Genomic DNA, 27,088 nt, shown 5'->3' on the forward strand with positions numbered 1-27,088 from the left:
TTAACTACTGATTAATTAATGACATTTTTAAATCTTTCTCACGGGCAATCCTTTTCCACTAGAAAATGCTTTAATATAATATCAGTGTATTATGTATCTGACAGACATTTAAGGGTACGGAATTAGGTCCCATTAGGGATGGAAGTCCTTAAAAAAAGGAAACCATTAATCAATTATTAAAGAAAAAGAAAGAACTTAAAGAGGACTATGTATGAAGAAGAACCATGTCCATGTCCTAGAATCACTTTCCGTTGTAGAGATATCTTGAATGGGAAAATTTAGGGGCCACCCCTACAAGTCCTTATTGGGGCCATTTCACAAAAAATAAAAGTATGCATAATGTTTAAAACATACATTATTTTGACTATCTTTTTTGAAATATTGCTTATCAAAATATCACCCCTTTTCGAGATATGAAGCGTCAAAAATTTAGCATTCTGACCCCTTGTGATCCCTATTTACGTAACATATGAGCAACATTTTAAAATTAATATATTGTTGCAATTCGTTAAGATGAATATTGTACATGAAAGAGTTAAAGTTGAAAGACTTTTTTCCCCTTCTGCCGGAGCCCCTGATCTGAGGAGTCGGTCCCTTTTTCTTGATATCAAATGAAAGGTCTTGTAATTTATACGACATTTTGTTCAACACCTACTCAGAGATTTCTTTTCGTCGTACAGATATCCTAAATGGAAATATTTAGGGGCCACCCCTACAAGTCCTTATTGGGGCCGTTTTACAAAACTTAAAAGAATGCATATTGTTTAGAACATTATTCTGACTATTTTTTGTTCAGTATTGCTCATCAAAATATTCACGCTTTTTGAGATATAAAGCGTCACAAAGATTTAGCATTCTAGCCCCCTGTGACCCTTTATTACGTAACATATGATGAGATTTTTAGTATATTTTGTTGCAAATCGTTAAGTTGAATATCTTTGCTGTAGTAATGTATCACAAAATATTTATCAATAAAGAATTAAAGACGAGAGACTTTTGGTCCCTCTATGCCCCTAATTTGATGGGCTATTCCTTTTTTCTTGATACCAAATGAAAGGTCTTACTATATTGCACATCTTTTATAATATACGTCTTAACAAAATATTAACAACTAAAAAGATATAAAAGAAAACGTATCAATTTTTGCGAGATGCGTATGAACCTATTTTTCGAGCCCAGGCGAGCGTCGATGCCTTTTTACCAGGAAAGGTCTATATGCAAAATGTCACATCTACTATCCTTCCTCTACCTACACTGAAAATCTCAACTCGATATCTTCAGTCGTTTAGGAGGAGATCTCAGGACAAGCCGACCCTCTAAAAATAAGAAAATCGTCCATATCTCACGGCCGGAAGTGACGTCATCGACGACGAAAATTTCCGACAAGGTTCAGATGAATATCTATCAGATCTGAAAGTTTGATGAAAATCGACGAGCCGTTTCCGAGAAATCGCGTGCACAAAATCGGTAAGAAAAATAATAATAGGGAAAAAGAAACCGAACGAAAACAATAAGGTCTTCCGTTGGAGACGAAAGACCTTAATAATAATAATAACTAGATACGATCTCGTTGCGAGCAACGAGAGGTCTTCCGTCCGATTCAGGAAAAGAAACCCACGTAAAATCGAGGTGAAAAGAGATTCAAAATTTTGGTCACAAGGAGGATTGAACCCATGTCGCCAACGTGAATGCGCTTCTTTTTTTTTTTACTTTTTTATCCCCAACGTGCTAACCATTAAGCTTTTGGGAGTACTGCTCTAAATATACTTGTGTATACTTTTGCAAGAGTTCACCTGTCTAAGAATTATAAAAAGCATTCATAATATCGCGCCAAACGCCACGAGTAAGTATTCACGCCTTTTCTTTGGACTGATCTATTAAATAGTTATGATAGCTTCATTTAAATTTAAAAAAATAAAACATTCTTGGCGCTTTTATTTTATTTCGACGTTAAGGGGGATGTACAAGCCATATTGGATCTAGCCTGGTGTAAACTAAGACATACCAAGAATGCGCTTAATACTCTACTAAACTAGCTCAAAGTTACTCAAAGTGCTAATGCACTAATTACCTACTGTTAGAGACCAAAATTAGTAAACAATTAAGTTTATTTTGTCTTAATTAGAAGAAAATTAATCATGTTAGAACTGCGCAGCTACAGCATTCATGAGATAAAAAATGCATTGAAAATGGAGTTAGTTTGATTCATTGATAATATGGCTACAACCATTTGTTTTGTTTTTTTCTTGTCATTATCCAAAATTCTTGAAAATTTGATTTTTCATATGGGTGTCTTCCTGAGGCCATGTGTTTATTTTGGTCCGCCATTCCTCTGTCACACAGAGTTCGAATAACAATGATTTTAGAATAAATGCGACCATAAAAACATCAAGACAAGAAATTTCTAAGTAATAATCATTAGGTAATATTACTTACTACTTTTATTTGTTGCATCGCATCGTCTGATTAATGAAAAAACGCGATTTTAACCTCACTCCAGCAAATCGGGAAAAACTGTTCTGTTTACAACTCGAAATTCCTTCATAATATTAATCCACTAAGCACATGGTTGGCATGTGCATATATCTGCTGTGGATAAATCCGTTTATTACCATGATTATATTTAATTTTTATGGAACAAGTCTTGATAATTTGTTGGTTACTTTAAAACTCAAGAAAAAAAGATAAAAATGTCCTAAACATATGTGTTTACGGTGGGTCTTTTTTCTGTGGCGATAGAAGTTATTTTCAAATGGGGCACTGCAAGGAGGATGCTTAGCATTTAATTTGAAAATGTTAAACACTATGTAGTGCATGAAAAATAAATTGTAATTACATGTCTTACATTCGAAAAGTTGGTACATATGTCTATTTTGTTTAGAAGTTAGATAGAAAAAATAGGCAGTTATAGGATATCCTTCAGGCACCTCACATAAATAGCTAGAATGTTTGCAATGACCCACACATTGTATGGAGTAATGTTTGGACACAAAAACACATCATGTCTCATTATGTTGACAACATTGTAAGCTCTCGCTCATTGAACATACGAATCTTGATAAAATATAATGAGTTGTTTCTATGAAATTTAGAAGCGAGCACAATGTTTGCAAAGAAAGGTCCATTGCATATATGCTATGTCTATTATCGCAAAAAAAGTGAGTGCTACCCCCCCCCCCCTCCCCCGAAAATCCTATGTTTGTTTCTCAAAATAGTGTCAAAGATTTTAAAAAATTGCATTACTAAGTATGTGATAGAACATGTACTAGCCTTATAAGACCACTTGTTATAAAAATATTTGGTTGCACTCTCCCCCCCCCCCCCATCTACTGCCTAGAAATGGCCCGACTCATTTTTTTAACATTCCATTACACGATATTTTTTTCTTTTTCTTCCTTCAACAATTCTGTTTAAATTTTAAGGATTTTTTTCTCACCTATAGATACGCACCCAATATTTTTTCCCTGAGTTGGGAGGACCACCAAACATCATTTTAAAGAAGTTTATAGGTTGATTTTTTCTCTTTACCTTGTACAATTGTAATTTTGAAAATATGGGCAAATAGAAAAAAAATGTATTCATTAAATCTCCTAACCCACTCTGAATGATTTCATGCCTTTTCAACTGTTGCTCCTCTGTGATGAAAATTATAATGCATGTTTATTTGACACAGTATACGAGGGGTGATCAAATATAAACAATATCGTAGGTATTTGATATTTATATTATTGTTGAAATATTCAAGTATTTTTCAAAGTGAAAAATTTTAATTGAAGGTCTTTGATAGCATATTGCTTTATTAAAAACACACCCCCTTTCAAACTTGCTTTCACCGGGCAACATAACAAGTATCATATTAAACTGCTTCACATGAACAAATTCTTATACGCTACTTCAAAGGCATTTCTAAGATATACATGTGCCACGAGTTCAACTGAGACAACCATTTTTCGTCAAAAGTACCCGAATAATGACGTCATTTTCAGATTGACATCACAAACAAGGATCAAAACTTCAGCATATGCTATTTATAGAACTTGTGTTTGGCTATCTAATCTGAACTGTGGTTTTGTAGATATAGAGATAATTCGCGAAATTTTTGATAACGCTTCGTACTAGTAGGTACTAAAACAAGGTCATTCATATCAATTTTATGTGTCTAATTTCTTTGTGTTTTATTGTAAATAATTAAATTTTAATAGATAATATAATTTATCTGTGGCAAACTTACAAACTCTTAATTTTTTACTTTGATGGTGCTCATTTTTCCTTACCTGGAATCAAAGAGTTTATTTTTTTTATATCAATACGTAAACTATATAACAACTGTTCGATCATAATACTAAATAAATTACTTCAAGCCACACTATAACACCTTTCCTCTTTTAAAAGTGTTCATATATTATATGGAATATTTTTCAACTGTAATTCTCTTCTACATTTAAAGATTGTTATGCCCCTCCATATTAAGAAGAGGTCTGGAAAACAAGATTCTGGGCTAAAAATAGACCACGTGCTGCTATCCATGAACTACTTTCATGGTTCTTTACACTCTTTTTGAAGACAATGGTACCTTGTTTTGAACTTGAAATTATCATTTAAAAAAGCAAAAATTAGACATTTTCTCAACAAATGGTTGTAGAGAGAACATTAATGCACAGTTTGCATATTTTTTTGGATTTTTTAAGGCTCGGCTGAATCCTGTAGCTGCGCAGTTCTAAGGAGCATATCAAAAGCATTTTTCTGCAAAAGTATAGATTATATATGCACAACATGCATTCAGTTATGCATATTTATTGTATCTTTATCAAAAAGACTTAAAATTTGATCAAAATATAATGTATTTTAGCCATTTGAAGAAATGTTTACATTTTGCTCTCACTGCACTAAAAGTGGCCGTACATCCCCCTTAAGAAAGTATATGTAACATTATACACATTACATATCGTATCTAGCCCAGTTACACTAAAGCAGTGAAACGGAAATTACCGTAAGTTTTAAGATTGACACTCAATTGCAACGTACAACTACGTGAGAGTCGAAGTAGTTTTTTACTTTTCATGTATCCTTATGTCAGAATCGTTTAATCAAACGCTCAGTTGCCTCCACAAACCCCTACTCGCGAAATGGCGGAGTCTATGGAGACAGCCGCCATTTTGGACCCGCTTCAGATTTTTGAATGTTAATATCTAGACTTTGGATTTGTTAATATTCAAACAGATTATATAGTAAGCATCATTGGAAAAGTTTCTATTACCCACGCTAAAAGTACTTCAAAAATATTGAAAAACAAAAAAGTTAGAAAAATCGACTTTTTAAATTCGCATCTGGTAACAACAGGAAGTATTGACGACGAACGAAAAGTTGCGTCCTGGATAGTAATTACGACGATCTATCATCCCTGAAAGTTTCATTTTGATATCTTTTACCGTTCTTGAGAAAATCCGTGGACAAAATGTCATTTTAAAATCAGGAAATGTCCCGTAACTTGGCACCGGAAGCGAATCTTCAAAAAATCTCTCGGATAAAATAACTTCAGATAATAACACACTGTTTCCATAAATTTCATGTCATTCCATCCAGTAGTCTTTGAGAAATCGCGTGCACAAAATTAGATGGGCGGAAAAATAATAATAATAAGAAACAGTAGAATCACTATAAGGTCTTCCGTGAAGACGGAAGACCTTAATAAGAAACCGAGTAAAAACAATATGTTCCCAAACTCCGTTTGGGGAACATAAAAACTCCGTTTGGGGAACATAATAATAAGAAACCGAGTAAAAACAATATGTTCCCAAACTCCGTTTGGGGAACATAATAAGAAACAGAGTAAAAACAATTTGTTCCCAAACTCCGTTTGGGGAACATAAATATATATAATTTAAGGTAAAACTTTTCATGATTCAACAATGGTATCATGTATTCTGGGACAATCTGTACTAGTATGCCTTTTTGACTTTACCGGTCAATAAATCTTCAAATAATTTAATATGTGGATAGGGACCATAAAATTAATTTGGGCATTCTTAAATTTGCATTGAAAAAGTAGAATTAATTATAACATTTTATACAACTTGGTAAGTAACACAAATCGTGCAGTGCTACTATACAAGTCAAAGAATGACAACTCACTCGTGGATGACAACAACTCATGTATGTAGATTTTGTATTTCATTTGTTGTATTTTTACCTCTTTCAATGATTAGATAAATCCTTTCTTTATTTATTTCCTTGTGAATTTTCTATTTTAAAAAGATCAGACCTTTCTCATTATGTGATAACTGAGTCTGGTCAATAAAGATAAACTATAGACATATCTTTCATCCATATGTGGCAGATATATATCTTATTATTTGTTTATTTATAAAGTACCATATAATTAGATCTTAGTATAGGATAGCCGTAAGTGAGCGCAGAGTATAAGAGATCACCTGAATTGCACTTTATCCCTTGGTACCCATATTACTACTTAAGTAACATCATGGAGTACGTAGGTACTAATTATCTATTACTTTGACTCACATAAGACAGCAAGGAAGACTAGACAAGTTTACGGGTAAATAGTTGACATATAAGGTTGTTTGATTGGAGGAGCAGATTTTGGTTTATTGGGTTGTTATTTCAGATACATATTTTATTAATTTGTCTTTGCATACATGTACATAATTATTATGTACATGTATTGTAATTGTCCTATATTATATTTAATTTGATTTAAAATGCACATATTGAGTAATATAATTATTCAGTTTAAAGCCCTTTAGTGTGCATTCACCTATGTCCGTCAAAGGTGTATAAAGATAGAATTTTACTTATGATTATTTATCTGAGATATATCAATATTGTTTAGGTTAATTCTTTTTTATTGAATATTATATGTTAAAATGGAATGAAAAAGTAAAACTATTTGAATGAAATCGAATTTGAATTATCATTTATCATGTTTAGTTTTGAAGAAGTGGATGTGCTTATGAAAAAAAAAAGTTTTGTATTTCTATTTTGAAAAACCTCCAAACATAATGGTTATGATAATGGATAACATTACTAAAGTATATGTAATGGTAATGTAATGCATTGCTTTAAGGAAAAAAAAGAGTAATGGTACTGCATGGTAATTTAATGCCCAAGTTATTGGCTTTTTGAAAATTAAATGTAAAGTATTCTGATTATTGTACTTTATAATGTCAAATTTTGAAATTGCTTTTTGCGAAAAGATTTTTTAACATTATAAAAGACTTGGAATCAAGCTCATCCGTTCCGTTAATTGGTTGATCAATGGAAAAAAATGCGACTTATCGGTTACATGTACATATACCAATAATTCTCTGATTGTCATCCTCATATATAACCGTTTGCCGTTAATACTCTCTCTTTTTTAATCGGTCCGAGGTGTTTCTGATTTTGTAGTCCATACTTACTTGGTTTTCTGTAAGCTTTGTTGTCGATGATGTAAATGTCATTGTGTGGATGTAGACCTATACAGGATCTCACGATGTCAGGTCTCGCCCAGTCCCCGTATCTCCAGAGCCACGTCACGTGATCTACACTGTCATGTGATCTTCCTCTGTAATGTACAGCCTCTCCTTGTTCTGTTAAGGTTATTAATAACTGCGTCCGTTCACTTAGATTCCCCCCTATTTCGTTGTACGGTGTGTTTACTGTAATATTAAAAAAATCGCAAATATCAAATACACATTTTATTGAAAGAAAATATATATTCCTGCTCATTAACTTTATTCATGCATGTCGTTGTTTTCCATTATGTTTTGTAATTTTTTAAAATGTATAATTCGTCATGTTAAACAGAATATAAGGGAAATGCCAAAAAAAAAAAAAAAAAAAGGCCAAAAAAAGAAAAGAAAAAAAGAAAAGGAAAAGAAAGTTTAGAATTTTTTATATCTATTTATCTAAGCACAAACAAGTAAATTCTTTTGAAACAGCATGTTCTACAAATTTACAATGATCAATGAAAGGCGATTGCCTTACAACAATGCAAAGTACAAGTGTACTTGCACTTCATCAATACTGAATGGGTCCTTTTTATGTGACTTTCGAATACTGTAAAACGAGAATATTTAGCGCACTACTTATTTTAGCGCCTTTGGTGCAAGAGCTCCTGAGCGCTAAAATTTATTGTGCGCTAAAGGATTTTGTAAATATCATTTTTGTGTGTGTGTGTTCAAAGCTTTTACATAAGTATATGTAAACTGAAACGCGCGATTACGTAATGCCGAAAGATCATTGGATTTTATATTCACACTAGCACTGCATTTGTTCGGAAGACAGAAAGCTCTGCCGAATTATAATTTAATTAAACTATTGTTAAGCCGGTACATGTAGTTGTTACCCGATTGTTATCATTAGCACCTTCAAAGTTTGGCTTCTTGGCGTGTCAATAATCTATCGCCTCGAGATAAACAATGCAATCAAGCATGGCGATTGAGCTTGCAGATAATACCTGATTAGGATTACCGTTTTATCTAAGTAATTTTCTGTCAATGCTTGCATTGTTTTAATATGATTTAAACGAGTAAATACATGTACTCAATTTCTTTGAATTGAAATTGGAAATAAAATAAATTTTAACATTGTACCATGTCCACGTGATAGCAACACGTACCGCGGTAAAGTTAACGAATGTTTACTGATATACGGGAGTACTAATGTGTTTCCCTGCTTGACTAACCAAAGTCAAATACAGGTGTGGATAAAAAAAAAACAAAATATCACATTTATATATTTTACTGACAAGTGTACGTAAGCGCTAAAATTTATTTACGCCAATGCATTCCCACTTGCGTTTGCGCTAAAATACGTATGCGCCAAATTATCTCGTTTTACAGTATATAACCAAATCGTTCTCTTTTGGTAAAATTTAGATACTGGTGAATATTTCTAAAAAGCACGTTAAGCATCATATAAATCAGCATGGATTTGAAACAATGGAATATTTTCAGATACTCATGGATACCCTAAATCCGGAAAAATCGTACCGAACCTTCTTTGAGTTTCGTTAATGTAAACCGAAGGGAAAAGATATTTAAATCGACACCTGAAAAATCTTGCTCTGAATCTGTTTAAAATGTAAATGAAATTGTGAAGTTGCCTGTAGCCATAATGATCAAACTAAGAAATATGCACTCTTGCATTTGAAATATTACAAAAATAGTGTCACTGAATTTGAAATTAAAAAGGAGTGTTTAGGTGGCTTTCAACACAAATGTACCTGTTTCATTTTTTCACTGTTTCACTTTTACGAACGACACTAAACTATCTTTACCCTCCCGTGTTCTTAAAAACAAATACATACAAATACACTGTATCTCAAAGCGGCACGACTTTGATTTAATGATACAAAATCTACATGTACCTATGTTATACAGTGAGCACATTTGAGATATGGTTACTAAGGTAGAACTCACGTGACTATCAGTTTTTTTTTTAATTGATTAATATCAAGGAGCAGATTTCAAACAATTCATTCATTTTCAGTATATGAGTACAGCCCACATCCTCTATGGTACCCCTGACCCTGAAGACTTAAAATTCACACAATTCTGCAAGATTAAGGCCCTTGCTCATCATGAATATATAAGTAGTTCATCTGCTTCATATCCAGAGACAAAAAAAAAACAATTTTCAAAGAATTCTTTATTTTCACTGTATAATCAATAGAGTCCCGCCCATAACACAAGAACCCCTGACCTTGGGGCCATAAAATTCACAATTTTGGTAGAGGCACTCTTGCTCATCATAACTATGCACTAAGTTTATTTAATACCTAGGAGAAGATTTTCAAAGAATTCGTGTATTTTCACTATATCATCTATATAGACCCGCCCTAACACCAGAACCCCTGACCCTGGGGCCATAAAATTCACAATTTTGGTGAAGGCACTCTTGCTCATCATACCCATGCATTTAGTTAGTTTATTTAATATCCAGGAGACGAGAAAAGGATTTTCAAAAAATTCATGTATTTTCACTATATAATCAAAAGAGCCCCAACCTAAAACCAGATACCCTGACCCTGGGGCCATAGAATTCATAATTTTGGTAGAGGCACTCTTGCTCATCATATCTATGTACTTTGTTACTTTATTTTATACCCAGGAGCAGAGAAGAAGATTTTTAAAGTATTCGTGTATTTTCACTATATAATCAATAGAGCCCCGCCCTAACACCAGAACCCCTTACCCTGGGGCCATAAAATTCACAAATTTGGTAGAGGCACTCTTGCTCATCATAGTTATGTACTTATTTACATTATTTAATTTCCAGGAGCAAAGAAGAAAATTTTCAAAGAAATAATGCATTTTCACTATATACTTATTTAGCCACACCCTAGCACTAAAACCCCTGACTCCAGGGCCATTAATTTCAAAATTTTGGTAGAGGACTCAATGCTGATCATAATAATGCAAATAATTTGACTGCTTGATGTCCAGGAGTAAAGAAGAAAATTTTTAAAGATTGCATTAATTTTAGTGGTTTTGACCCCACCCCTCAGACCCCAGGGGGGCAGGGATCATGAAATTCACAATTTTTGTCCCCGTCATCCATAGATGCTTTATTTGAAATTTGGTTGACATTGGTTCAGTGGTTGCAGAGAAGAAGATAGAAATGTTCAAATGTTAACGCATGACGGAAGACGCACGACGACGGACGAAAACGGATAGCAACAGGTCACCTGAGTTTACTCAGGTGACCTGAAAATAGCGACTGCGCAGAATTTCTGCGCGCACGGTTCACTGTTATAAGTATTTGTATAAAAGATTCAGTATAATATAATAAATTTTGCATGTAGTTGAGTGTAACATTGAAAATTTTCACCCTAAAGGCCCTTTCACAATTGGCGCACGGGCACTTTACAATCCTTGCAATCGGAAAATTTTAGCTTCGCACGAGCTCTCGCATACGTTGCACGATTTCTCGCATTCATTGCATGTGTTTTAGTGGTCGCATCAAGTCTCTTCAAAATAGTCAACACGCACACTTTTCAGACGCGACCAATTGCGATCCAAATTATCGCAATTCAACGCACGATAGTTAGTACGAACGTCTTAAAACGTTTTATGTACTCGTAAGAGTAATGTACGATTTTTAAAGATCGTAAGATGAATCGCAGCTGTCTTTGCGTGTGTGTTGCGACCATGCGACTGTTGCTCAACATATCTCATGTAATCTTGCAACGTTTTACTATAGTTTTATATCATTGCTTGATTTATCACCTTCATTTGCCATTCTTTGCAACAGGTATATATACCGTGTATAATTATAAGCATCTTAACAATGTCAACCGAAGAGTGTCGGAAACGGGTGGTATATATATATACCCGGCCCTCTGATTCGCACGAAAATTCGTACTATGAAATGCATGAGCGCACGAGCACCGCACGTCCAATCGTAATGTCGCACGTTCAATTGTCCGATTACCTTATCAGTCGTGCAATCCTATCGCATTATCTTACAACACTCGCTTTCATTCTACAACAGTCACATATAAACGCAAGATATATCGCAAGATTTAATTCACAACAGTAGGTTTAAATCGTGCGAATTTCGTACGAACAGTTTTTTCATATGCGATTATTTTGGCAACAGTTTACGAACCTAAACAAAATTATTCGGTCGCACGAATATTTTGTCGCTTCTGCTCGTGCGCCAATTGTGAAAGGGCCTAAAGAAAACCATTGTCGATCTGCGCCTCGGTTGACAATGGTCTTGGGGTGAAAATTCTCAATGTTACACTCAACTACATGCAATATTTATATACTAGCTATAGAAAATAAGTATGTTTTTTTTTAATTAATATTTCAAGCACCAGCCTAATCGTGTGCAAATTTTCTATTTTCACACAAGTTTTATTAATGTATCATGCGTCTTTTGTCATTCGCACAAGTTTGCATAACGTTAGGCTCATTTAAACACAAGCTTTGAAATAAATGACCGTTCTCGATTTACTATAGAAAATCACAAATGTCGGCTGACCTCTACCGCATTCATGATTGTACGGTTTTGTTCTTTGTATATTCGTGAATTTCAGCGGTAAGATTTGTTGAATAATATGGTTTGGATTTCAATTAATGATTTGAGATGAAAACTTTGCTTAATTTGATTGTTTATTTTTTCACATTTTACCGTAGCTGCAGATCTGTAGCTCTCCGAAAAAAAAATAATTTGACAGACCGGAGAGCTACAGTGCCACCCACTGTAAAAACTGTATATTTATTGCGCACAAAATTTGCGCTAGTTTCTGGATTTATTCCTCCAAAGTCCTTCCTCAATTGCGAAAAAGCTAAATTTCAAAATATGTATTACTCTTCAATCAATTATTTACTACTTTCGTTGATGACATCTACACGAAGCGCATTTGGGCCGAATTATCTTACAAACCAAAATGACAGTATAAACAAAGAAATTTTCGATGATCTTCATTTCAGGGCCAGGAGGGCTGTATATAACAACAACAACAAGAAAACATTGATGCAACCATCAATTGTCGCCCGAGAAATAAATAAAGAAAACAATGGAAATGACTCTTGATCATCAAACCGCTTCGATATGTATGAAAAAGGCATACGTCTAAATGATGGAGACGATAGCCGAGAATATTTTGAAAACTTATAGTCGGATGAAAATCGAACAAAAACGATACCTTTTCAAACTTTATCAGTTCTTTAAGTAAATGTTGGCTGCATAAAATATACATCGAAACCAGACATACATCAGCTTTTCAGAAATGTATTTCACTTTTAGACAATAAACACGAACTGTATAAAGTACGTTTTTATGCGAAAAGTAAAATTCGTTGTTCTAAAAAAAGGGACCAGTCATTTTCGATAGTAAATGATAAGCAACTTGATATATTAAATCTGAAATACTTACATATTTTTACAGATTCATTTATGGAAGTAAATATATTGTGTATCTCGTAATTTATAAAGGGAAAGAAAATTCTGATTTATATACTTTTTAATGTTCAGAAAACCTTTAATTCGAAAGTAGTACAAATAACTTCTCCCACCTCAATCCCAATAATTATACCAACACTTAAACGTATATGTATAGAGCAGCCCGGTCCTCCGGGCTGCAATAAGGCATGTTTTGTTGTGAAAACGGTGAAGATAATGTTACTAGGAATACATGGTTAGTAATATTTTGATATTATAGTTTAAAAACATAAAGAAATAAATCGATAATTTTGTGCGCAATAAATATACGGTTTTTTCAATAGGTGGCACTGTAGCTCTCCGGTCTTTCAATATATATTTCGGAGAGCTACCGTTCTGTAGCTAATTTTACCGGGGTCCATAAGTGCACTCGTTCTTTTTGTAAACTGGAATTATTAGATTTTGGGTTATTGCATTTTGCGTTATATTCAAAGTTTAAAAACGAAAATCTTAAATCAATTTTTATAGATTAATACGAAAAACACAGCGAATGTAAATAGTTTTTGTCGTGTCCGTCTGTCTGTCTCTTTTGTCTCTCATGTCTCTCTGAAAACAGTCTCTCTGAAAGATCCGCAAAAACTTTACCTTAGGAACTTTTGATTTAGTAGCTATACTTTCATATTTCATATGTATATTTCTTTTGGAGAAATTTGACCTTTTAATTTTGACGCACTTTTACGAAAATTTTAAACTTTTATTTTCATATCTTTTGAACAGTAGATACCAGGATATTTAAATATATTTGCAATGTTTATTAAAATCTTTCATAATTGGATACCACCAACTTTGACCCTTTTTCTTGTAGATGAAAAAACTTTAACCTTGGCCATAATTAATAAGGGATATGGCTTTTACTTTATATATGTAATCCTTGTGAAAAGACCCTTCAATGGATATCAAGAATTGCGCGACCTATGACCTCTGAGTGACCTACTTAAGGCAATTATTGACCATTACTCACTGGCCATATCTTTTTCACACTAATACTGAAGGACATTTATACTTCACATATGTTATGTTTGTTGAAAGACCTTTCATTGTATACCAATACCTTGAATTTGACCTGACCTTGTAAATTTTCATTTTGAAAAAACTTTAACCTTGGCCATAACTTTTGAACGGTAAGTGATATGGCTTTCATACTTTATATATTTAATCCTTGTGAAAAGATCCTTCATTGGATATCACGAACTTGACCCTATGACCTTGACCTCTGAGATTGACCTTCTTTAAAAAAGCAAACATTGACCGTAACTTGTTTAGAGTTAAGATTTTGGGTTATTCTTTACATATTTGCTTATGACAAGACCTTCCATTTAAAACAAAAATTTAATTTGACCTTGACCTTTTTTTGACCTACTTTTTAAAAAAAATGAACGTTGCCATAACATTTGAATGGTTAGGGCAATTTATGTTCTACATAAGTCATTTATGCTGCAAGACCTTTTTTTGATACTAACTACGTTGACCTTTTGACCTTGACCTTGGAGATTTTTGTACTTATTAAAAAAAAACTTTTCCATTGGCTTATTTTCAAATTTCACAATTGTTTTCAAGTAATAATACCCTACTTTTGGTACCAATTAATTAAATTTGCATTTAAGAAAAGCTTAATCTTTGCTATGTTGCCATACGGGGGCATCAGTGTTTCACAAACACATCTTGTTCAGAATGACTTTGTCAGCAAATACAATTTAACATTGAGTCAAATGCTGACTGATGTTTTTCATACTGTTAGTAACAAGAAAACGTACATTTCTGTTATTACATTTTGCGTTGATTAATTTTTTGTGTTGAAGACAATGCAAAATGTAAAAGAATAATAAGTAATGAAGAAATATGATTATTTTTTTGGATTGTGTTTAACACAAATCATCTTACATTTATAATAAATACATATAACATAGGAAAACCCACTTTACAAAAAAAATTAAAACTGTGACCATCAGACCAACCTTACGGCCTCGTCTATTTCGGACATTAATAGTTCTTTATCATACCCCCTCAAAAGAGAGAGAGAGATTTCAAAAAACCCCAAATATTTCTTGAAAAAATTAACTCGGCATTTTTTTTTTTAATTAATTGTTTGTTCCTGCATGAAATATCAACCATACCAATGAATGCGATATTAGAGAAAATTACCGAACACCACCTTCTTATTGATCAAGGTAAATTTACGATGGTATAGAACATGATGATGAACAAGCTATTTTTAAAAACATGTTTATGTATGTCTTCTTATAATACTTCTTTTCTCATAAAATAAATGCTTCTATTCTATATTCTAAATAGTTCCTATTATTTTGCCAACAATTTAAAACTAAAAGAAACACACAATGAATCTTAAACCATAAAAATAATAAAATTATAACATTATCTAAACTTACAAAACCGGACTAACAGCTCATATATATTCGTGTCCTCCATGGTGACGTGAGTCAGTATGTTCATCTGTAGACGGCGTATCAGTAAGGACTCATCACCTTTACAAATGACACACTTCTCTCCAGGTTTTCTGTTGTATCCGTTTGATCTCAGGTACACACTGGCTGTATCATAACTACTGTAATAGAATGGTATATCACGGTCTATTGATGCTATCCTATACATTGTCTCATCCTTTATGTTCTTCGTTATCTTGTCCTGATCTTCCCAAATGTAATCACGTGACTTCAGTCTGTCCAGAGTCTGCTGTGCTTCCTCACTTGTTACAGGATTCTCTTTACGGTACCCTCTCCGTCGTATATCACTAAGCAAGTCCAACCACTCTGTGTCAGTGAAGTCAGGAGGACCGGAGTCAGAACACAGAAAACAGAATAACACGGACACCTCGTCATCAGACAGTGTGGAGAATGGATCTAAATAAAATTAATAATAAATACTCGTATAGTTAAATGGATAGATTAGTTGAGATAATCACTAATTAAACGTATATTAAAGCTAAATCTATTTCTTTCTGCCTTTATATAACGTTTATCATGTCATTTTGTTAATTTTGAACTGCAACACATAATTACACTTTTAATGAATAATATAATTCATAAAAAGGTCCTCTTATGTTATACATTTGATTTAAATTAAAAAAAAGCAGTAGGTAAATCTTTGTTGACTATGATGATATGGGGAATAGGTGGAAAACAGAAAAGAATATTTAAAAGCAAGATTTTTTCTAAATAAAGATACGCATGTAAGGCCTTTCAACTAATTATTCTTGTTGCCTTTATGGTATTAACATTTCATAATTTAAAAAGATTTATTGGTATTTGAAATTCTCATTGAATGAAAAAACAACCATATTCAAGATATATTTCTCTGTTTAACAGTTTTTATGAACAAGATATACGAGTAATATAATAATTTTTTTCGTGTGCATTATTGTTCGTCTTCGATATAGAAATACATTTTACAGAGGTACATTTTTATTATTAAATGCAATAATTCTCTTCTTCTTTTAACAAAGAAAAAAATGCTAAAAAACATTTTAAAATAAATTTTTAAAATTAAATCAGGTTGAAAATAAGAAGTGTCGTGAGGGGCGGGGGGGGGGGGGGGGTTAGATAACTGCATGACAAATAAGAACATACAATTTATGCTTGATTTCAAAATGACTAAGTTCTTCTGGGAAATGCTGATATCTTGACACTATAAAATATCTTGCTACTAGTAATCTTTTATGAAAAGCGCTAACTTTTACATCATTTGACGGCTTACTGTTACATTAGGACAATGTACGGAAGCTCTAATACGATATATACAGTGGCGGATCCAGAGGGGGGGTGCGGAGGTTGCAACCCCCCCCCCCACCTTTGGCTTTGCAAAAAAAGAAAGAAAGAAAGAAGAAAGTCCCAATTTTTTGTGCTCTTACTATAGATGGGTGTATTTTTACGATAGAAAATGTTCCGTGAAAGATTAATGATGTAATATATAAGGAAATTCGCTTGCGAGTACAAAATAAAACCACACCCCCTTTACATAGTAAGATTTTCGGGTTCGGAGTTATATTTTCCTTTCTTTTTCAAAAACAATCAAGTTATTCATTCAAGTACTTTTTCCAGGTTGATCAATTAACCTCCCACTTTTAAAAACCGTACTCCAACAGGTACCTATTGAGTTATTTAACTACATGTATGTGTAAAAATTACGTTATAACAACTGTTTTCCCCTTCAACTACCCTTTGATAAATCCTTCACCCCCCCCCCCTTGAAAAAATTCTAGATCCGCGCCTGATATACACATTTAGCTCAACATTTAATTAAACGAAAAGGTGGGTTCTTTTCTATGCACATTGAAAAAAATTACGCACGTTGAAAAAAAATTTGCAATGAAAGATATGGACATACCAAGTTTATCTATCAGAAAGATATGGACTGGATTCGAATTATGAAATTTTTCTTCCAGTGACCTTGGACTTCTCCAAATAACCTTGGTTTAAGGTCAAGACACACCCTTATGTCATGAGCAATCTTTGATTAAAATGAGAACCTTCCAAGTTTATCTATAAGAAAGATATGGACCGGACACGAATTATGATTTTTTCTTTCGGCGACCTTGAACTATGTACCCCCAAACTTTGTTTGCAGGGGGAATAACTATGCACTTAGTTACTTTATTTAATACCCGGGAGCAGAGGAGAAGATTTTCAAAGATATAATGCATTTTCACTATATACTTTTTTAGCCCCACCCTAGCACTAGAACCCCTGACTCCAAGGCCATGAATTTCACCATTTTGGTAGAGGAATCTATGCTAATTACATTCATGCAAACAGTTTGACTGCTTGATGACCAAGAGTAAAGAAGAAGATTTTTAAAAATTGCATTAATTCTAGTTGTTTGGGCCCCACCCCTCAGGCCCAAGGGGGGCAGGGATCATGAAATTCATAATTCTTGTTCCCCTTCACCCGTAGATGCTTTGTGCCAAAGAATGATTGCACTTCATGTACAAAAAGTGGCCCCCGGTAAATTGCGCAAAAATAAAATATAGAAATTAGCCTAATGAAGTTAATAAAACAATTCTTCTAGGTCTTAATCGCTACTTTGCAAAATTACAGAAATTTAAAGTGAATAAAATTAAAGAGCGAGGCTGTGTTTTGTAAGAGGGGTCAATGCAAATCAAGTATCTCCATTGTTATTCAAAGTTATTCCGATTTATAGAGCTTAAATACATAGTAAGCGCATGCTTGCCCAAATTTCTCAAAAGGACAGAATGTGTGAACTGTTGGAAATTTAACATATCTAAGGGAAAATTTTGGGCAAGCCTGCGCTCGGGGTAAACTTTTTGATGAAAGGTACAAAACTCCGACAGTTTTCTTCACTGTTTACGGGTATTTACATGTCATTGACCTGGTTGTGACCTGTTTAATATTCAAAGAGCTTAATCCACAATGTGCCATATTCGGCCTAGCAAATTAGGCAATTTTAAACACAGCTTCAGAATAAATTTGTTGGTATAATTCTAATTTATAACATTTACCAAATTAATTTATGCAGTAGTCCTCTCTCACCGGATGTTTATTAAAGCAAACTAATTGCCCGAACCTAACACAGTTTTAGGATTTCCGGGAAAATCTCGCTGTTATACCCACTTCAGTATTAAAATTCACATAGAGCACATTCGTTACGGTTTAATTTTCTTTCAAAAAAAATAAACTACAATATTAAAGATATATATGCCGTATTAGTGTTTTATTGCTAAAGAAATAAATATATATGGTGTCTCATCAAGTTACATAAGTTATGTAATTTCTGCAATTAAGACAATTCCACTCCATCACTAATAAAAGTTATGAAATATTATTTTGTAAAAATTATTTTCTCTCCGAATCGGATATTAAACCGCCTCTTATTGAAATATTCATGAACACGTGGTCTCGCATGCTCACAGCAAACAATGGTCCAATCTCGTGAATGAGCCGAAAAGCATGATGGTCTACTACGTTTTCACTACAAACACGTGGGTTAGGGAATTGTACGATGCGATTTTAAATGACGGCTGGAAGCCAATTTACATTTTTTAAAAACCTGTTTTAGAAATATATAGGAAGAATCTATAGTTACTAATTGAGAATTCTCATGCTCACATTAACAAACAAATGCATTTTTTACCGAGGAATATATATATATATATATAGTCACGTGAAATTGTCTTTTCACTGTCAGTAGAGCACGGGGAAATTGTAAACAATCGGTCCTGTACAATAGAGTGGGGAAAACTCTTATTTTTACCATTGTTCATGTGTATGCAAATGTTAGCATGGGATTTGTAGATGATAATGTACATAATGCATTAAGCGTGTAAATGCTTGGGAAATGTACCGCGTCTTTCTGAGAGCGATTTAAACTAGAAGTCTCTGTCGAGACTGAAGCTCTACTGGTTTGTACTTATAGCAAAGGAAGAGGAAAGTACTTAAGCAGTTGGGAATTGAAAATTTACACTAGCAAAAAGGAGAATAATGATCCTTGAATAAGTCTCTTTATGTTCTTAGTGTAGTCTACTTGCATGCCACATTATATTATAATCAGACTAAAACTGTATTTGAAGTAGCATTTTGAGAGTAACAGAAATTGCTATCTTTATTAACCAACGTAATAATGTTCATTGAAGTCAAAAACCAATATAAAGAATTATGTACCTTAGTGTAGTCTACTTGTGTGCCAAGTTACATTGAAATCATACCAAAACTGTAGGAGGAGTAGCATTTTGAAAGAATTTCACAGAAATTTCTATTTTTAGTAATAACGCCAACACCGTTCGTCGAAATCAAAAACCGATAAACAGAATTATGTATCTTAGTGTAGTCTACTTATATGCCAAGTTATATTGAAATTAGATCAAAACTGTAGGAGGAGTAGCATTTTGAAAGAATTTTACAGAAATTTCTATTTTTAGTAACAACGCCAACACCGTTCGTCCAAATCAAAAATAGATACACAGAATTATGTACCTTAGTGTAGTCTACTTGTGTGCCAAGTTTTATTGAAATCAGACCAAATTTGTAGGAGGAGTAGCATTTTGAAAGAATTTCACAGAAATTTCTATTTTTAGTAACAACGCCAACACCGTTTGTCGAAATCAAAAACCGATATATAAAGAATTATGTATCTTAGTGTAGTGTACTTGTGTGCCAAGTTATATTGAAATCAGACCAAATTTGTAGGAGGAGTAGCATTTTGAAAGAATTTCTTAGAAATTTCTATTTTTAGTAACAACGCCAACATCGTTCGTCGAAATCAAAAACCGATACACAGAATTATGTATCTTAGTGTAGTCTACTTGTGTGCCAAGTTATATTGAAATCAGACCAAATTTGTAGGAGGAGTAGCATTTTGAAAGAATTTCACAGAAATTTCTATTTTTAGTAACAACGCCAACACCGTTCGTCGAAATCAAAAATAGATACACAGAATTATGTACCTTAGTGTAGTCTACTTGTGTGCCAAGTTATATTGAAATCAGACCAAATTTGTAGGAGGAGTAGCATTTAGAAAAATTGTTTACAGACAGACAGACAGACAGACAGACGGACGGACAGACGGACGGACGACGGACGCATTACTATCGCATAAGCTCTTCTGGTCTCTGACCAGTAGAGCTAAAAACTAGCCTATTCGAAAAACACATGTAGTATTTATGTACTGAGTAGTAACCCATAAATGCATTAAATACAACTCATTGAGCTGATTGGTCGATTTGTCAGTCTTGTTGGTTCCTCGCTGAACAGACGTCACAAAAAATAGTTTCCTCGACCCGATGATACTCGTGATGCTTTTCCCGCGCTCATGCGCAGATCCAACATAAACGTCAGTCCTTTATAAATATGCATGAGAATATCGTGTTCTTTTCCCGACCAGTACTTTGTTAATACCGAATAAAATTTCGTCGAATTTGCGAGAATGCTTCATTTTTGATAGCTTATCATACTTCAGAAATTTTTATTTGGTTTCAGCCGTGCAAAAATACTGTTTAACACGGCATACATATCTTTAATTCAATATTTCTGATAAAAAATATTTAACCGTAAACAATGTGACCAAGCCGAAAAAAAATATTACAATATATGCGCGGCAACTTCAAAAGTATCGTCTGGAAGCTGGATTCCAAGAAAAAAAAATCATGTAATAATCGGAAACATATAAAACCTTCGAAGCAGTGATATTACTAGATATTTTCTACAGAAAGGTGAGTGTTTTATTTTTTTCAATATATGAGTCAATTGCTAAAAAGAATAGTAGCTCTTAGGCCTAATTAAACTCAAACGAATATTGGAAATCAAGGGCCCTAGATACATGTACGTTCAACAATGTTCAAGATACCTTACATGTAACGCCACAGACCGAAAAAAACAGTAAAAACCTCAATTTTCATATTTAATTTTACTTCAAATTAGATTTAAAAAAACACATTAAATTGGCAAAGTGTATTTACTTGGAACCTGTAGGCCTATAAGTTAAACATCTTTTACATGTAGGTCGGTACATGAATGTTACGCAAAAGATACGAGTTTCCGAATATGATCAGTGTACACGCAATATTCCTACATACGGCATTGTATTTACACCTGTTCAGAAAACGCTAATTTTGATTTGGCAATAACAAAACAACAGTACACATTTAAGTAGTCAAGTACTCGAATATTTACACAAGAGAATAATTTCACAATATCACACCGACCGTCGATTTACCTATTTATAATATTTTTGCATAAATAATTAATAGTTGCTGCTTTCGCAAACAGTTAAAATCACATCAAATTAAAGTGATATGATTTATTTGGATGGCTGTATCTGTTGGTAAATGGATATGAATATATCTTGTTTGCTAATATTAGAAAAAAAAAATGAAATCAGTTCCTAAGATTTTTTTTAATTTTTTTTTTATTTTCGTAAAGGGCAATAACTACGATCTCGGCGTGGTAGCACCGAAAACACAAATAAAGTGACTCAATCGGAAATTTCTTTTTATACTAATTATAATTGAAATCATAATAATTGTAACAATTATAATTTGTTTTGTGTGAGTGCAATCAATAAATATAACATGGTAAAAAAAAAAATACAATGAAACAAAAATAAAAACATTTTTTGTTTTATTTTCATAAAGGGTAATAACTTTGAAAAGCTTGCCTAGGTTTAAAAAAAAAAATAAATACATGCAATATTATATAAACAAAAAATACAAACAGACAACAAAAAGTACAAACTTTTTTTTCAATTTCATAAAGGGCAATAACTAAGAAAAGGGTTCCTATGTTTAAATAAATAGGCTAGAGACAAAAATATATTTGACATTTTTTTTAAGACCAGAAAAACAAGAATCCAAATATATGCATTCCTGATATTAGCTGCAGATCTGTAGCTATCCGAAAAAAATATATATTGATAGACCGGATATCCCGTCTATCAATATTTATTTTTTTTTCGGATAGCTACAGATCTGCAGCTATCCTGATATTTGTTTATCTTTTTTTCAATCACAAGGACTTTATAAATAATAAAATTCACTCAGTATCCATATTTCTTTGAACATATGTGCATGCAATCACAAATTAAATGTATACAATTTTTTTTTCCAAACTACATTGCATGTTTACATTTGAAAGATTTTGAAATAGAAACTAAATTAGGTCAATATTGAATACTCTTTATAATAACATATCATTTACATGTAATCAATTGAATGTATTTTATTCAGAAAAGCATTTTAATTGCAATTGTTTATTTCAATTTAAAAAGTAAATATATACTCTATAAGACGAACTGTAATTAAATTATCAAAATTGTTGTTTCAGATATGCCTGGTTCAGGTCGAAAAAACTATGGCTGTTTCAACTGCCCAAGAAGAGTACGACAGAAGGACAGGCACAGTATATCATCCAAAAACAGATCCATCATTGCCAAACTAACAGGGAGGACACCATCTGATGGTGATTTTCTGTGCAACAAATGTCGATGCATGTGCCATTATCATGCAAAGCAGAAGAAAACCTCCAAGTTAGCCAGGGCACAGATTCAAACCAGGCAAACACCGGAATCTACATCAGAAGTTAAGGCACCTCCATTCAGTCCGCCATCCGTCTTACTTCCTTTTCCCAGCACTTCAAGAGGACACGCTTCGTGCTGCATCTGCAAGCGCCCTGGTCCAAAGTTAGTTGTGGTCCCAGTAGAAGTAAGACATCAGCTCTTCATTTCAAAGGAGATCATCATCCCTTCTGGAGCTCGCTGCTGTCCAAACCACCTACAGCAAAAGATTGAAGAACTCAACCCTGTAACAGAAACCACCATGTTTAACAAAACAGGAATTACCAAACTTATCAAGTTTTTGCGGATGGAAGTTCTGAAAAAAGACAAAACTAGACTTGATTTTGACAGCAGTGAGAGCCTTAATACAAATGAGTATCAAAGTCTGCTGGGAATAACAAAAGCTGCCTTTGAGGACTTACTTACATATGTTGAGGGGAAAATAAAGTTAACTCCTGTCAGAACAGTGAGGACGAGCTTGGCCATTTTCTTAATGAAATTAAAAGGCGGGGAATCTAACAAAATTCTATCTACATTGTTTAACATTTCAAAATCCAGCATACACAGAGCAGTTAAGTCAGTGAGGACAGCACTGATGAATGGAGGATTTGTCCGAGAAAATCTTGGATTTGGACATGTCACCAGAGAAGAGGTTATTCAAGAACACACTCGACCTCTGGCCCAAACTATTCTTGGTGATGCTGTGTCCCAACAGGCAATACTTGTCCTTGATGGAACTTATATTTACATCAACAAAAGTGGAAATTTTAGGTTCCAGAGACAATCTTTCAGTCTCCACAAGGGAAGGCCGCTTGTGAAACCGATGATCATTGTATCAACAACCGGTTATTTTGTTTCAGTGTTAGGCCCCTACATTGCCAGGAACAATGACGCCACTATATTGAACCAAATAATGCACTGCAACATTGAAGATATTAGAAATTGGGTAAAGTAGGAGGATATATTTGTGGTCGATCGTGGGTTTAGGGATTCTCTTGACTACCTAGAAGAGATCGGGATCAAGGCCAAAATGCCATCATTCCTAGCCAAAGGAGACAAACAAATGTCAACAGAAAATGCTAACACCAGTCAATTGGTGACGAAGGTACATGTACTGGATGAATGATCAAATCCTTTACTTAATATATATTTTTAAAATGCGTTCCATGTATCCTAATTGTGCTTAACTTAATAGAATCTCTTATTGTATTTCAAAATAAGTTACTGAGAAAAATATACCTTTAGAGTTAAAGACTACAGTATTTTATATCATTTCACAGATACGGTGGGTTGTGGAGTCAGCCAATGCCAGAATCAAGCAATGGCATTATTTAGGGCACATTCTACCCTCTAGCCAAATACCTTACATAGGAGACTTTGTCAGGATTGTATGTGCCATTAGCAATAAGTAAGTATTTATTTGTATGATCAGTGATGATATATACGGTACTTGAGTACCGGTATACATGGAATAGTTCACAGTATATAACAAGAAGTCTGTTAGCCAGTGCTCATTAATTAAGTTAATGCTTACTAGTAATATCCCCACTTTAATGTGAATTTGAAATGGACAGATGCACAGATAAATAGAAAGTTGATATTGAATTGTACAAAAAAAAATCTACCATAAAGGAGGCTCAAATAAAGAGATTTTGAAAATAAATTAAATAAGTATTTTTGCTGATTTAAATATAGTTTCTTAATGCATTCTCAGTGTATTAAATATATAAAGTTACTTTCAGATACCTTAAACCTCTGGCTTCTGGTGACACTGAGGAGGATCAGGCTCTTGGTGCAAAGATGGTTTTTCTATCCAAGCAGGTGAATACCCTTCAACAACATGTAGAGGACAATCATCTTGACCGACGCTCTGTCTGTTGGAGTGAGATCAATGATCTGCCTGACTTCCCCCACCTGGACGAGGATCAACTCAGATCCCTCACTTGTGGAATATACCAGCTTCGTCTATCCCCATGCTATGCGAAGGAGCATCTTGACGGCGACTGCAGTATCCAAGTACACAGAGAGGAGCCTGGCCTTTTACGTGTCAAACTACAAAGTAGACATGTATCAGCAAGAAGCTACTTGTTGTGGATTCAGTTTGATGCCGGTAACATCAAGGCGTGGTACTGTAAGTGCAGGGCTGGGGCTCGTGTTGTGGGTATGTGCTCACATGTTGCTGCAATCCTATGGTACTTAGGATATGCTCGCCATCACAAGGATGAGAGACTGGGGGGAGTTTGTCGAGGATGCCACATTGGTGGATATCTCTGATAGTTCTAGTGACAGTGATGAACCAGAGGAGTAAAAGTGTGGTGGACATGGTTGTAACACCTGTAAATGTTATTATTGTAACAGTACAGTTGAGTGATACACAGTTGAAGGGAGGCCAGGGCATATTGCTTTGCTGCTTTGGAAGGGAAGGGGGGATAATTGTCTTACAAACATCTCTTTTTTATTTATAGATCAAGCCAGTACATGTAAATAAATATATCTTTTCTCCTTTTTATTTGCTAAAACTTATAGATTCATGAGAAGGTTGGAAAACAAGCAGCATGTTGAACTTTTGAGTATATGTCATGACTAGGATAAATAATTTGCATTACAGAAAATATGCATTGTAGCATATGTAGTGATATTAATATTGTACATAAGTTTTTCAACTGTGACAGCTAGTGTGTTCCAATTTTGCACACATTTGATAATTAGGTATAGAACAATAGGTGTGAAATGTGTTTTGATATTAACAATTATAGTCTGATTTCTGGTTAGGAATTACCCGGGTTTACCTGTATTTACCTATCATGAAGAGGAACAATAAATGTTAATTTCAAATTAATGTTACGGTATATGAATATTTATCGCAAAGAGTGAATTCATTTAATGTATTTTATATTAATTATCATATTTAAAAAAATAAATGCCATTTCTTAAAAAAAAAATTAAGCTGATAATTCAGAAATTGACATTGATTACTTTTTATGGTTAAATATTAGTATGTATTTCTATCTTATTATAAAAGTAAAGATTCATAGATTGAAATAATTGAAAACTTGTAACTATAATTCAAATAATATTAATTTTAGTTATTTCAATTTTTAATTAAATATCTCCTATAATTTCACCTTTACCCTATCTAACAACTTTGGTCTGTTGGTATAGACAATACCAATTAATTATTATCTCATCTGGTCAAATGCCCGCATTGCATACATTTATTATATGCCTGATATTCAAATGTGTTCAAAATGGGAACAAATTGAGTAAACAGGTCAACAGCACATTGCCAAAAATTTATGCTTGATTTTAATTTCAAATAGACATTATTTAATCAAAAGCAAGGGTAAATATGATTTTGTATGAACAAACAATATATCTTCATTAAATTGTAATATACTGAGTACAAATCCTGCATTTAATTTGTTTTCTGTTGTTTTTTAACAAACGTGATACACCTGTGCAGTCATCAGCTGATTATCGTCAAATCACTTATCAGTATACGATTGTACAATGAGATCTAGAACTGGAACATCTATAACAATTCAAATGAATAAAATACTTACACTTTTGGTACTGGTAATGATAGTTGCTGCAAATACCAGGGCCATTTTACGTGTCACGGTCAATTGGTTGTACAACAAGTTTAACTCCGAGTAAATCTGTTTATTTATAAGCGGTGTAATGTTAGTCTGTACCATCGGTGTCGATTTATTTCGCTGCTGAGGTCAAAAATCCACACTTTCACATCCAATGTTTAGAATTATATCTTAAATGAATTTTGCTTTAAAATATTTTTTTCAATATTTTGAGTGAATATATTTACATTATTAACGACATAAGAAACTATGATTAACAACTCTTAACTATAGTTTACGATTGTAAACTATAGTTTACAAACGTGAATCTATGTTTATCAACAAAATCTATTGTTAACGTTTTATATCAGACAGATAAAATAAAAATGATTAGCATTCGTAAACTATAGTTAACGACCGTTAAATATAATAACGAACACTGATCATAGCGCACATCGTTAACTATGTTTACGGTTTGTAAAAGTAATTTTTAGAGATAAACCTAGTTTATCAATTGTGAAACTAGGTTTATCTCATTTTTGT

General features: G+C 33.3%; 1 protein-coding gene across 1 annotated transcript in view; it reads right to left on the reverse strand.

The window, feature by feature from the left end:
- Positions 1-7,338: 7,338 nt before the first annotated feature.
- Positions 7,339-27,088, reverse strand: part of LOC134249511 (uncharacterized) — a 67,274-nt gene continuing 47,524 nt past the window's right edge. Inside the window, exons 4-5 of the mRNA XM_062731854.1 lie at positions 15,341-15,811; positions 7,339-7,658 (exon numbers count right to left, since the gene is read on the reverse strand). Coding sequence (XP_062587838.1) covers positions 7,339-7,658; positions 15,341-15,811 — 791 coding nt within the window. The remainder of the gene's footprint in view (positions 7,659-15,340; positions 15,812-27,088) is intronic.

The sequence above is a fragment of the Saccostrea cucullata genome, unplaced genomic scaffold (genome assembly GCF_032062105.1).
Source record: "Saccostrea cucullata isolate Sc308-1 unplaced genomic scaffold, CSIRO_AGI_Scuc_v1 ctg14538, whole genome shotgun sequence".
NCBI lineage: Eukaryota > Metazoa > Mollusca > Bivalvia > Ostreida > Ostreidae > Saccostrea > Saccostrea cuccullata.